At 42.9% G+C, this 13,975-nt stretch overlaps 1 protein-coding gene across 5 annotated transcripts in view; it reads right to left on the minus strand.

Annotated features, from left to right (window-relative positions):
• mctp1a (multiple C2 domains, transmembrane 1a) overlaps nt 1-13,975 on the minus strand; it is a 631,196-nt gene that overhangs the window by 368,273 nt on the left and 248,948 nt on the right. For all 5 annotated transcript variants that reach the window (XM_072583109.1, XM_072583115.1, XM_072583100.1 and 2 more), the window contains exon 4: nt 1,279-1,421. In XM_072583109.1, coding sequence (XP_072439210.1) covers nt 1,279-1,421 — 143 coding nt within the window. The remainder of the gene's footprint in view (nt 1-1,278; nt 1,422-13,975) is intronic.

Here is a 13,975-nt window from a genome sequence, read left to right on the forward strand (position 1 = left end):
TGCTCCTCGCGTGCTGTCTGACCTGCTGTGCTTTTCCATTGCCACACTTTTCGATTTTGCTTATAAGTAGGCAAGTAAGAAATAAAATGTGCACAGTAAAAGGGATTTTGGGGTCCACATTCACAGATCCCTCATAGTTGCCACCCAAGTTGATAGAGTTGTTAAGAAGGTGCGTGGTGTGTTGGCTTTCATTAGCAGGGGGATTGAGTTTAAGAGCCACGAGGTTATGCTGCAACTCTTGGAATATTGTGTTCAGTTCTGGTCGCCTCATTATAGGAAGGATGTGTAAACTTTAGAAATAGTACAAAGGAGATTTACCAGGATGCTGTCTGGACTGGAGGGCATGTCTTATGAAGAAAGGTTGAGTGAGCTGGGGCTTGTCCCATTGGAGTGAAGAAAGATGAGAGGTGACTTGATAGAGGTGCACAAGATGATGAACAGCACAGATAGAGTGGACAGCCAGAGACTATTTCTTAGGGCAGAAATGGCTGTCACGAGGGGACATAATTTTAAGGTGAGTGGAGGAAGTTTAGAGGGAGATGTCAGAGTTCGGTTCTTTACACAGAGGGTGGTGGGTGCATGGAATGCACTGCTGGGGGTGGTAGTAGAATCAGATACGTTAGGGACATTTAAACAACTCTTGGATAGGCACATGGATGATAGTAAAATGAAGGGTATGTAGATTAGTTTGATCTTAGAGTAGGATAAAGGGTCAGCACAACATTGAGGGCTGAAGGGATTGTATTGTGCTGTACTGTTCACTGTTCAAAATTAGATCAAGGTTTTTCACCAATTTGGTCAAAACAATTTTTGGATTGATGTAGCAGTTAAAAATATAAGGTTTGAAGATGTCAAAGAGATCCATCCTTGAATTTAGTTGGCTATGTCTGTTTGAGACAAATTATAGAATTATACAATCTACAGGAAATCCCTTATAATTTCTCTGGGTTCATATGCACTTAACATCAGAAACGTAATCAGATTCTGTGAGGGTGAACTTAACAGGTGACAATGTAAAACCTCAACAATTTGGTAGATTAACCGTGGGACAAACTGATTACCATCCACAAAATGTTGACCACTTTGGATTATACAAAGTTAAATTCCATCTGCATGTCACTTTAACTTTTATTCATTAACTTTTGAGATAAATGGAAACAAAAATGGGGTGGGGGATTTGCAGTTGCCTGTTTTGCATCATCACCCAAAACCTATTTCATTCTTTTGATGTTTTCTCACTTATAATTGCCAAGCATGGATGTTTAGAGATTTACCTACCTTTATATACACAGTTTCTGCAACATTTTGTATCAGAAGAGAAATCTTTTCATTCCAAACTGGATTGAGGTTCTTATGAATTATTTTACTTCTGTAAACTTCCTTCCTGGCTATTTTGAATTTCACATATGGATCACTTGTTCCTGAAATAGTATTGAGAAAATTAAGCGTGAAAGTATTACTTTGCTATTTGAAGATAACAGTTGCAATAATTTAACTGGAAATATATCAACATTGTTTAATATTATCAAAACACTTTGTTAAAAGCTTGACTTTTAGCAGAATATTTAACTTTTCTTCATCACATAAGCAATCTATCATTTTTATGATTTGGCAGAGATAATCAGAATACCACATGACAAGCACATCAGGGAATAACAATGTGTGAGATTTTCAGGATCCTTCAGGGTATCTGTATACATTAACCAGGATTTGGAGACGTCGGTGTTGGACTGAGGTGTACAAAGTTAAAAATCAAACAACATCAGGTTATAGTGCAACAGGTTTGATTGGAAGCACTAGCTTTCGGAGCGCTGCTCCTTCATCAGGTGGTTGTCCACAAAGTTAGCACTTCCAATTAAACCTATTGGACTGTAACCTGGTGTTGTGTGATTTTTAATTTTATACATCAATCAGGTGTTCCAATTATTGCAAACATTTTTTTCAAATATTTTGAGATTCATTACTTTAATTACTTCTACTTAAGCAGTACAGTAGGGTAGCAATGGTGGAACGTGTGTGGCAAAGGCTCCCATTGATACCTAAAAATTGTATTGGGGTCCTAGCTGCTCAATTTGATTTCTGTATTATGAGCAAGCAGGCTGTATTTCTCAGAACCTAACACAAGATGGCAGCAGATAGATCGAAAGAGTAAATTCACTCGAAGTAGATTGTCCAATTTTGTGACTACTTTGTTTGCACTAGGTGGCACAGGTTAAATTTGCTTCACTGCAGGATGAGCTGTTGGAAAGTGCGTAAAAGATTGTGTACCTACACTCTCTATCACAATGAGCTGGCAATGAATGCAGGAGGCAAACTGTAGAAAATTATGGAATTCTTAATGAAGCACAGCTTCAACAGCCAGTGGAAGTTTAAACATCACTTCCTCCAGAAACTTCATCTTTAAGTTTAAAGTGTATGAAGGGATAATGTGAATGAACAGCATGAATCATATGTGCTTGATATGGAAAATGAGTCTTGAAGGAGCCAAACACCCCCACCATTCCTGCCTGTTGCCCAAGTGTAACTTATCAAATATTCGCCTGGCCCCTTATATTTCTCACCTACCCATAAATTGGCTACTTAAAGGCAACAATTGGTGTGACAGACAGCAATATGTTCTCAGCCCTGGCCTAGTCAGCTTGACGTAAAACTGTGCACAAGTTAGTGGGAGGGTGATGGGAAGGCCTCTGAGAAAATTTGGTGAATTTCATGACCTGTGAAGCCACCTATAGGGAATCACAAAAATCTGCCTTTAATGTAATCATTCATGTTGCTCCAAGGCACAGTTATTCCTTGAGTAACCATTGGGATGGCACAGAGGCTCAGTGGATCGTATTGCTGCCATAGAGAGCCAGGGACCTAGGTTCAATTCCAGCCTTGGGCAACTGTCTGTATGGAGTTTGCACATTCTCCTTGTGTCTGCATGGGTTTCTGACTTGTGCTCCCGTTCCCTCCCACAATCCAAAGATGCGCAGCTTAGGTGAATTGGCCATGCTAAATTACCCATAGTGTTCAGGGATGTGTAGATTAGGGGCATTAGTCAGCGTTGCTCCAGTTTCCTCCCACAATCCAAAGATGCACAGCTTAGGTGAATTGGCTATGCTAAATTGTCCATAGTGTTCAGGGATGTGTAGGTTAGGGGCATTAGTCAGGGGTAAATGTAGGGTTGGGGAAATGGGTTTGGGTGAGATACTCTTCGGAGGGTTGGTGTGGACTTGTTGGACCAAAGGGCCTGTTTCCACACTGTAGGGGTTCTACGATGCTATGAATTTAAATTATTTCTGGTCAGTGCATCACATGATATTAAGTTACACCTTAAACTATTCATTGGACTCATCAACCAAGTAGTGTCAATGTGGCAAAAATATGCATAATCAGAAAAATATATATTTGTTAGTTATATTTTTAGAAAGAACAGATTATAAAATTATTTGATTATCTGTCAAAAATAACCCTCTTTAATTGTAACTTTATGGCCAGAGAATGCTATTATGCAGTTGACTCTCAACTAATAAAATGCTTTCATCTGATATTACAGGCTTCATTAATTCACCTTAACAATCTTTGCTTGTTCAGCATTATCAATGTACTAATATGTGATTATCTCATTACCTAATCACTATTGTTATACATGCATTTTATGCATCAACTCAGTTTAGTTTCACCACAAGATGGCGTAACACTCCTTTCACTTCACAATGAACAGACATGGGCAAATATAAAGAGTTGAGAGGTAGGTTTGTAGTTTGCTGATTAGGATAAAGAAATGCAAACACAATCATGGAAGGGTTAAAGGGTGTTCAAAATGTCAGACTGAACCTTACTTTTTCTGGCTACGTTTGAATTACACTGAGTTTCTTGAAGAGTTTGTTATCACAAGTCCTAGTGATTTCCATCACTGTTTCTTACCAAACTGGGCGTATTAATTACCATCCTCTCCCCATGGTATCTGTCTCGTACAGTTAACAGCCCAACTTACCATGTGCCTTTCCATGAACAACATGCCGCTCACCGTATTGCAATTGAAATGGTGGCATCCCTTGTACCTGTGCCATCTTCAAAATGCCTCTGTACGAGCACTGGCATTCCAGTCATGAACACGAAAAACACTGGCAAAGGGACAAATGGGATCATGATTCCCTGACAGAGCTCTGCAGGTCTTGGTGGATGGGATGGTGCAGACATGCCTAGCCTCTTCTAGGTCAGTGATAGGGGAAGCTGCACCACCAGCAAGACTGCCTCCTGTACTCACCACCAACTTATTGTGAGAGAGAACTGGTACACAGTCTAGTGAGGACTTCACTAAAATAACTCTGCAGCTGGACAGCTGATACTCTTAGGACTGTCAGAGACCAAACATTTGCTCAGGACCAGGCAGGAGAGGACTCTGTGGTTGGCAATCAGTGACTTCAGACTAATGCATAGAGAGTAGCAGCAGTCAGTAATGGCCGTCATTGCCCAGAAGTTACAGCAGTGCAGCAAATCATGTGACCTTCTTTCTGCCTCCAAGGACAGGTTGTTGCCACACAGAGCCAGACTCAACATACTCAGGGTGCCCTGGATGGACACACACCCCTGCACTCCATTGTGCCAGCCACTGATCCCCAAGACCAAAGGCATGGCAAAATAGGCTATGGGGAGTTTTGACCCCAGTCCAATGTCCTCGTGGATCCAGGAGACATAGTGGTGCCAGCAGGCACTTAGTCAGAGGCAGGGTCACATACAGGTCCTCCAGCAGTTTCCACTCAGGGCACTGGAGAGGTGACTGGGTCCTCCACCTCCAGCATGACTGCCCTCTCTGCCCTTTGGATGTTCAAGCCAAAGAGAGTCAAATTGCCTCTGGAAGACCCTCAGTTAGTCTGACCCATTTAGACACAAGCGCCATTCAGCAAGAAACCCTTCCCCAAGACTGAGGATTGCTGAGCAGCAAGACAGGCTGCTTGATTACTGTGGCTGCACTAAGGCAAAGCAAGGCAATGGCTGCCAATATACTACCTCCAACACTGTAGGCTCTTTGACTTCACTTTTTGAGAGGTACCTGTTGAACACCTTCTGGAATTCCAAGTACTACATATCTATTGGTTTACCTCTATCCTTGAAAAACTCAAATAAATTAGTCAGATGCAATTTCCCTTTCATGGACTCTGTTTGAGTAGATTATGATTTTCCATCTTGCCTTGCCTCACTTCACTTTACTTCCCTTCCCTGCTGCAAGACCCTTCCCTTCTGCATTTACCCAGGGAATATGGGCACTGTTGTTGCAATCCTGGCCACTGTTACCAGTGGAGACTACAGACCTAATAGTCAATTCAATCAGCCGGCAGTTCTCTGAAGCAGGATTGCCATACAAGTAAGGGGCACAAGTTCCACATTCCCCTTCATGGAGTGCTAAATAGCTATGAAATTGCTGTGATTGGTGGGCAAGTATTTCCCAGCTGCCTCTTCAGATACTGGGCTGCAAAATCCCCCATCCATGTGAAAAATTGTTCCCATGAGTTCAAATCCCATTATAGCTGCCAGGGAACTTAAATTCAGTTAATCAAATAAATCTTGAATTAAAAGGCTAGTCTCAGTGAAAACAACAGGTTTTGATTTTAAACAAAAAGTTTGGTTTACTAATATTCTTAGAGGGTGAATATTTGCTGGGCTTCGATACTGCTACCTATGTGTGGTTGATTTTACAATACCCTCTGAATTGGCCGAGCAAGCCATTCAGTTGTATCAAAGTTGTACAAAAAACATTTAAGAATAAACCTGAAAGGATCATCGTGCATTGACCTAGGCACTGGACATAAAAAATGCACAACCTGCCCAGTTGATTCTACAAAGTCGTCCTTACAAAACTCAGGTCTTGTTTCAAAACAGTAGTTACTTTCTCAAACCCCTCTCCTGCCATCCCTGCCTCTCTCACTGGCAATTCACACCCATCAGAGGTGGGATCGCAATAATGTACCGGAGGGAGTGCCCTGGAAGTCTTCAACATAGAATCCAGATTCCATGAGATTTCTTGCAAAATCAAACAGGAGCAAGGACACTCCCCATCACCCTCCGTCAACTCATAAATCAATATTGCTCCACATTGAAACAGGGAGAGGAGCAAGAGAACTGAATGTACACAGGGTCAGATAACCTCTAGGTTCAATAACAAAAGCAGCCCAGCTACACCAATGTTGACCTAACTGGCCGTGTCCTCGGGATGTATCTGCCAGATACATCTGCACATGGAGCAATATGAGCAAAAATATTACTTCATCCTCACTAACCCATTTGTTGCAAATGAATCTGTCCATAATGGTATTGATAGGAGTGATCACTAGACAGTCCCTTTGGAGACAAAGTCTCACTTTCATATTGAGGATACCCTCCATCATGTTGTGTGGCACCACCCCTTTGCTAAATGGGAGAGATTTCATTCAGATGGATCAGGTCAAAACTAAGCATCAATAAGATGCCTGAAGGTAGAGATATGGTGGTGTAGTTAGGAAAGTGACTTGATTAGTAACCTAGAGAAAGGCAAAAGTGAGGACTGCAGATACTGGAGATTAGTGTCAAGATCAGAGTGGTGCTGGAAATGCACAGCAGGTCAGGTAGCATCCGAGGAGCAGGAAAACCAACGTTTCCGGCAGGAGCCCTTCATCAGGACGCTGCCCGACCTGCTGTGTATTTCCAGCACCACTCTAATCTTGACTAGTAACCTAGAGAGTCTGGCTAAAGTTCTGGGAACAGGAATTCATTTTCCATTCTGGTAGTTGGAGGAATATAATTAGAATTACTGTCAATTACCACCCTATCAGTCTACTCAATCATCCGTAACGTGATGGGAGGTGTCAGCAACAGTACTATCAAGCAGCACCTGCTCAGCACTAACTTGCTCAGTGATGCCCACTCAGCTCCTAACCTCATTACAGCCTTGGTTCAAACATAGACAGAAATTCTGAATTCCAGAGTGAAGTAGAATGACGGCATTCAACTGAGTTTGGCATCAAAACTAGAGTCAATGGGAATCAGGCGATAAGCTCGCCACTGCTTGGAGTCATACCTGGCACATAGAAAGATGGTTGTGGTTGTTGGAGGTCAGTCATTACCAACTTCAGGACATCTCTGCAGAAGTTCCTGAGGACAGTGTCCTAAGCCCGACCATCCACAGTTACTTAATCAACAGAAGTGTGAATGTTTGCTGATAATTACATAATGTTCCGCACTATTTGCAACTCCTCAGATACTGAAGCAATCCATGTCCAAATGCAATAAGATCTGGAAAATATTTGGGCTGAAAGTGATATGCAACATTCAAGCCACAGAATTGCCAGGTAATGATCATCTTATTAAGAAAAAAAATCTAACCACTGCCCCCTAACATTCAATGGTGTTATCACTGAATCCCCAGCTATCAAATGCCTGAGGCTTAACATTAACCAGAAACTCATTGGACTCATCATATAAGACTATAAGAGCAGGTCAGAGGCTGCAAATACCGCAGCGAGTTTCTCAACTACTCATTGCCCAAAGCCTGTCTACCATCACACGGCACAAGTAAAGAGTCGAATGGAATACTCCCAACTTGCCCAGATGGGTGCAGCTCCAATAACACTCAAGAAGCTTGACACCATCCAGAACAAAGCAGCTGCTTGCTTGGCAACACATCCACAAACATTCACTCCCGCCATTACCAAATCTCAGGAGCAGCAATGTGCACTATTTACAAGATGTGCTGCAGAAATTCACCAAAGATCTTTAGACAGCACCTTCTAGACCCACGACCACTTCCATCTAAAGGACAAGGGAAACAGATACACAGGAAGACCAAGCCATTCACCACCCTGACTTGGAAATATATCACTGTTCCTACACTGTCATTGTGTTAAAATCCTGGAATTCCATTCCTAAGGGCATTTTGGGTCAAGTCACCATCTTCAAGGGCAACTATGGATGGACTATAAATCTCTGGCCAGCCAGAGATATCCATGTCTCATGAGTGAATAAAAAACTGAAAGCTAATCTGAGTATTGATGACCGTGATGATAACCATGAAACCTATTGTGGATTGTTGTAAAAATATTTGGTTCTTGAATATCTTTAGGGAAGGAAATCAGCCATTTTTACATGATCTGTGCTGCCTGTGACCCACTGCAATTTGTTTGATTCTTAACTGTCTCTGAAGTATCCTTCCAAGCGATTCAGTTCAGACCAATTAGGAATGCGCAATAAATGTTGTCCTTGTCAATGACGCCCACAGTCCATGAAAAACGAGAAAAAATTCAACCGTAATCCATTATCCCTTGATGGGTGGATCCTCCCCTCCATCAGTATCACCAAGCTACATGATTAACTCTTAATCAATGAAGAGTACAGGATGCCAGCACCACATGTATGTAAAAAATGAGATGCCAACCTTATGAATCTATTGCTGAAAATGTGTTGCTGGAAAAGCGCAGCAGGTCAGGCAGCATCCAAGGAGCAGGAGAATCGACGTTTTGGGCATGAGCCCTTCTTCAGGAATGAGGAAAGTGTGTCCAGCAGGCTAAGATAAAAAGTAGGGAGGAGGGACCTAGGGGAGAGGCGTTGGAAATGCTATAGGTGGAAGGAGGTTAAGGTGAGGGTGATAGGCCGGAGTGGGGGTGGGGGCGGAGAGGTCAGGAAGAAGATTGCAGGTTAGGAAGACGGTGCTGAGTTCGAGGGTTGGGACTGAGACAAGGTGGGTGGAGGGGAAATGAGGAAACTGGAGAAATCTGAGTTCATCCCTTGTGATTGGAGGGTTCCTAGGCGGAAGATGAGGCGCTCTTCTTCCAGCCGTCGTGTTGCTATGGTCTGGCGATGGAGGAGTCCAAGGACTTGCATGTCCTTGGTGGAGTGGGAGGGGGAGTTGAAGTGTTGAGCCACGGGGTGGTTGGGTTGATTGGTCCGGGTGTCCCAGAGGTGTTCTCTGAAACGTTCCGCAAGTAGGCGGCCTGTCTCCCCAATATAGAGGAGGCCACATCGCATGCAGCGGATGCAGTAAATGTTGTGTGTGGAGGTGCAGGTGAGTGGATGTGACGAGGGAGACACGGAGAGAGTGGTCTTTTTGGAACGCTGATAGGGGACCCGATGCGGCCTCCTCTATATTGGGGAGACAGGCCGCCTACTTTCGGAACGTTTCAGAGAACACCTCTGGGACACCAGGACCAACCAACCCAACCACCCTGTGGCTCAACACTTCAACTCCCCCTCCCACTCCACCAAGGACATGCAGGTCCTTGGACTCCTCCATCGCCAGACCATAGCAACACGACGGCTAGAGGAAGAGTGCCTCATCTTCCGCCTAGGAACCCTCCAACCACAAGGGATGAACTCAGATTTCTCCAGTTTCCTCATTTTCCGTCCCCCACCTTGTCTCAGTCCCAACCCTCGAACTCAGCACCACCTTCGCACCACCTTCCTAACCTGCTTCCTGACCTCTCCGCCCCCACGCCCACTCCGGCCTATCACCCTACCTTAATCTCCTACCACCTATTGCATTTCCAACGCCCCTCCCCCAAGTCCCTCCTCCCTACCTTTTATCTTAGTCTGCTTGGCACACCCTCCTCATTCCTGAAGAAGGGCTCATGCCCGAAACGTCAATTCTCCTGCTCCTTGGATGCTGCCTGACCTGCTGCGCTTTTCCAGCAACAGATTTTCAGCTCTGATCTCCAGCATCTGCAGTCCTCACTTTCTCCTTATGAATCTATTGTGCATTCATGCCAAATGGAGAAAGCAAAACTAGACAGTGCTAGACATTCCAACTAATGGATTAGATCTCAGGTCTGCAGCCTTGCCACATCCAGTCATGAGTGATGGTGAACAACTACAAAACCCAAATTTGGTAAACTCCATGGGTGCCCAATTCACTAGCATTATATTCATGGAATGGAAACATCAAAACAATTGATGTTGCTTTCCAGCCAAAATCTATCCGTGGCATCGAAGATATTTTTGCCTGTATCTCACTGCAACTAATTTCTTTGCATGTATTCATTCAGTAGATATCTTCTTTAATGCATTTTACTGCTATTCTTATCTTCTTCTCAGGAAGGAGACTTTAATATAGTGAGGAGAAAATAAATCCAGCTGCCCCGATGTAAAAATAAAGAACTGCAGATGCTGGAATCTGAAACTAAAGTAGTAAGTGCTAAGTTTCTTCAGCAATTTCTGATTTTGTTCCAATTACTATTGGGAAGGTAAGGCTGAATGTAAATATCAGGGAAAGGTGAGAGGCTCCAGCTGAGATTTTAACATTTTAGTTTTTTAATCAGTGTTTTACTTTCAAAAGTGACTAGTCAATATTAAAAAGTATTAATTCCAGCTATTGCTTGTAAAAAAATGTAAACTCTTTGAAATGGATCCTACTGGAATTGCCTTACTTGACTCATAGTAATACAATGGAAAAGGTCAGGATTCCATTCCCTCCATACAGAGTAATGAAAGCTGCTCATCTGGCATTTTTTGCCCAAATATACAAAAGAATAAAAGAGTTACCATTCATATAGCACTTTTTGAGAATAGCTTTCAAATAGAAGTTAAATACATACATATGTTATAAAGAAAAAGTACATATTCTTTCTCCAACTCCATGGGGAAAGAACAGGGGACTCAAACTAACTGAATATTTCTTTCACAGCACTGGCAAAAGCATAATAGGTCAAAGGACCACCATCCACACTGTATGATTCAATAATGAAGAAATGATTATTTAATCTTATGATGTTAATGGAGAAAGTTACGAAGCCAAGAAATCAGGAGAATACACAATTCTTTAAATCCGTCAATGGGATTTTTACAATCAATCCAAATCGACAGAAATTCTTTCAAAATGTGCTCCTGGAAGATGAGGATCAGTTACAAGGCTTGTTGTCCATCCCTAACTGAAGTTAAGAATTTGGTGACAAGCTGCTTTCTTGAACTACTCCAGCCCATCAGGTGTGGGTACACACACTATACTGTTAGGAAGGGTGTTCAACAAATTCAACTCAGCAGCTGTGAAAGAATGGCAATGTCGATCTATGTCAGGAAACTGTGTAGTTCGGAAGGAAACTTCCACGTGTTAGAGTTTGGGCGTTTGGTATTGGAACAACTAGATGGAACCTCAGTGTAACTTCTCATTTGAAGGGATGGCATTTGCAACACTGAAGCATTGGACTGAGGTGTTACTGTATGTTTGGAGAATTGCAATTATACTTAGTGCATGGCCTGACTTACCATATTCATGTGACCGCTACCTGCTGTAAATGCTTTTGTAGCCGACATTAAAACAAATCATTTACAATGTAGTGTCAGGAATGTTGTAGCTGAAAGCATGAAGATTTTCAGAGCTGTAAAATGGTCAGCTACTGAAAGAAACAGCTAGGGGGAAGGTAAGAAAAAGAGCAGTCTGTAATTTTGAATTACAGAATTAAAGGGGGAATCTTTGTCAGTGGACTAGTCACTGGACTAGTCATCAGATGATTGTGGGTTTTGAATGGCCTAACAAGCCACTCAGCTATGTGAAAGCGAGCACTGGAGATGCTGGAGATCAGAGCCACGATTAGAGCGGTACTGGAAAAGCACAGCAGGTCAGGCAGCATCCGAGGAGCAGGAAAATCGACGTTTCGGGCAAAAGCCCTTCATCAGGACTCCTGCTCGGTTTTCATGCTTCTTGGATGCTGCCTGACCTGCTGGCTTTTCCAGCACCACTCCAAGCAACTCAGTTATATCGAACCATATTGAGAAGCAACTAAATTAGATGGACAGACAATGACCAAAAACTTCAACCCTGTCCTCCTTGCAAAGATCTTCCTACTAACATCTGGGGGCTAGTGCTAACATTGGAACGGCTGTCCCACAGATGAGTCAAACAACCTTGTGACATAATCATTCTCATAGAAATAACATACGGTCCCACCATCACTATTCCTGGATATGACCTGTCCCAAAGGCAGAACAAACCCAGCAGAGATGGTGGCATAGCGGTATAGATGGGAGAGAGTTACCCTGGGTGTCCTCAACATTATTCCAGACCCCATGAAGTGTTATGACATCAGGTCAAACATGGACAAGGAGCCTTCCTGCTAATTACAGTGCCTCCCATGCCTGCTCTTGCTAGAATCAGTATTTCTCCATGTTGACCAACTGTTGGAGGAAGTACTGAGGGTGGCAAGGATGCAGAATGGACTCTGGGTGGAGGATTGCAAAGTCCATCACCAAGAGAGACTCAGCAACACCCTTAATGCCTAAATGGGTCTAGTTTGAAAGGACATAGCTGTTTGATTTAGTTTATGGCAAGTGGTGAAGGAACCAACAAATGGGAGAAACATAACCTCATCTTCACCAATCTGCCTACCAGAAATGCATCTGTCCATAACAGTATCGGTAAGAGTGACAATTGAAATGTCATTATGGTGACAGACTCCATTTTTACGTTGATGATAACCTTCATTGTGTTGTGTAGCAACACAGCTAGAGTACCGTATACAATTCTGGAATTATAGAAGAGATGTTAGTTCTCTGGACAGGATGCAAAGGAGATTTACCAGCTGAAGCATTTTAGTTACGAAGAGAGATTGGATAGACTGGTGTTGTTTTCTTTGATGCAGAAGAGACTGATGGTGGACGTGATTGAGAGGTATAAAATTGTGGGGAGACATAGATAGGATAATTAGGAAGGAATATTTCCACTTGATAGACGGATAAATAACCAGAGGGCATAGATTTGTGGTAAAGAGGGGATGTGAAGAAAAACCTTTACAGCCAGAGGGTGGACATCCATGCAAGTTATCAAGGAATTCAGTCTTCTCTGAGGAAGTCAAGCATAAATAATGAGATTAAAGAACATGTCATTGTCAGTGGAGTGCAGAGCTCATGCTAAATACTAAATACCAAGATAAAGCTGAAGAACTACTTAAGACGCATGACATCCCAGAAAGTCCACAGATGAAGCTTAAGGTAGACGTCTTCAGGCTCACAAGGACTCGTTACCCCATTACTAGTGACTACTCTTCTTACTACTGGGAGTTGATCCAGCTGATGTCAGTATCAGTGAGATTGTAGAGTACTTGCCAGCACAGTTCAGTCATCATGATATTCCAGACATTGTGATGAGTGATAATGATCCAAATTCACAGGTGAAGAACTCAGGCACTTCACAAAGGGTTGGGAAATTCAAGACTTGATATCATTTCCACACAACTTTCAGTCAAATGGAAAGGCTGAGAATGGTAATGAAAATCAAAAAAGGAATCAGAAAGAAATCAAACAAGTCCAGCAAAGACATGTACAGTGCAATCCTTGAGTGGAGAAACACAGCTACTGCAGGCACAGAAACTAGTCCCGTCCAAAGAAATGTCAGATGCACCCAAAATACTCTTCCAATAGTAAAAAACATACTGAAGTTAGAAATAGTAACAGCTGTGAGTAACAAAATCAAGGTGAAATGACAGAAAACCAAATTTCACTTTGATAAAATTCCACGTCTTTGCCAGATGTGAGAACTGGAGAACTCAGCAGAATCCAGAAGTTCAACACTCTCAACAAAGGTCAGCCCATGTGGCAACATTGGACCTGGGATGAGCAGTTTTTAACCAGCTTGTAGCGAGTGTGAACAACCAAGTATTTCACATCACAAGCAGAGAAGCTGCTCCTTCACTGCAGAAGCAAATCAGGAAGAAGTGATCTCACCACCTGCACAGAATGACCAACAGTCCCAGAGGTTCACTGCTCCCCATCAACAGAAATGGATCAGGCAAATCAGTAACCATGGAAACAGCGCTCATAATGGGAACAACGCTCTCTGGATAAAGAATGAACAGCATCCGAACAGCAGAAGAATTGACATTTCGGGCATAAGCCCTTCATCATCCCCATTTTCCCTCCCCTCAGCTTATCCCAGGCCCAACCTTCCAACATGGCACCGGCCTCTTGAATGGTCCTACCTGTCCATCTTCCTTCCCACCTATCCGCTCCACCCTCCACTCTGAACTATCACCTT

The sequence above is a fragment of the Chiloscyllium punctatum genome, chromosome 2 (assembly GCF_047496795.1).
Source record: "Chiloscyllium punctatum isolate Juve2018m chromosome 2, sChiPun1.3, whole genome shotgun sequence".
Taxonomy (NCBI): Eukaryota; Metazoa; Chordata; class Chondrichthyes; order Orectolobiformes; family Hemiscylliidae; genus Chiloscyllium; species Chiloscyllium punctatum.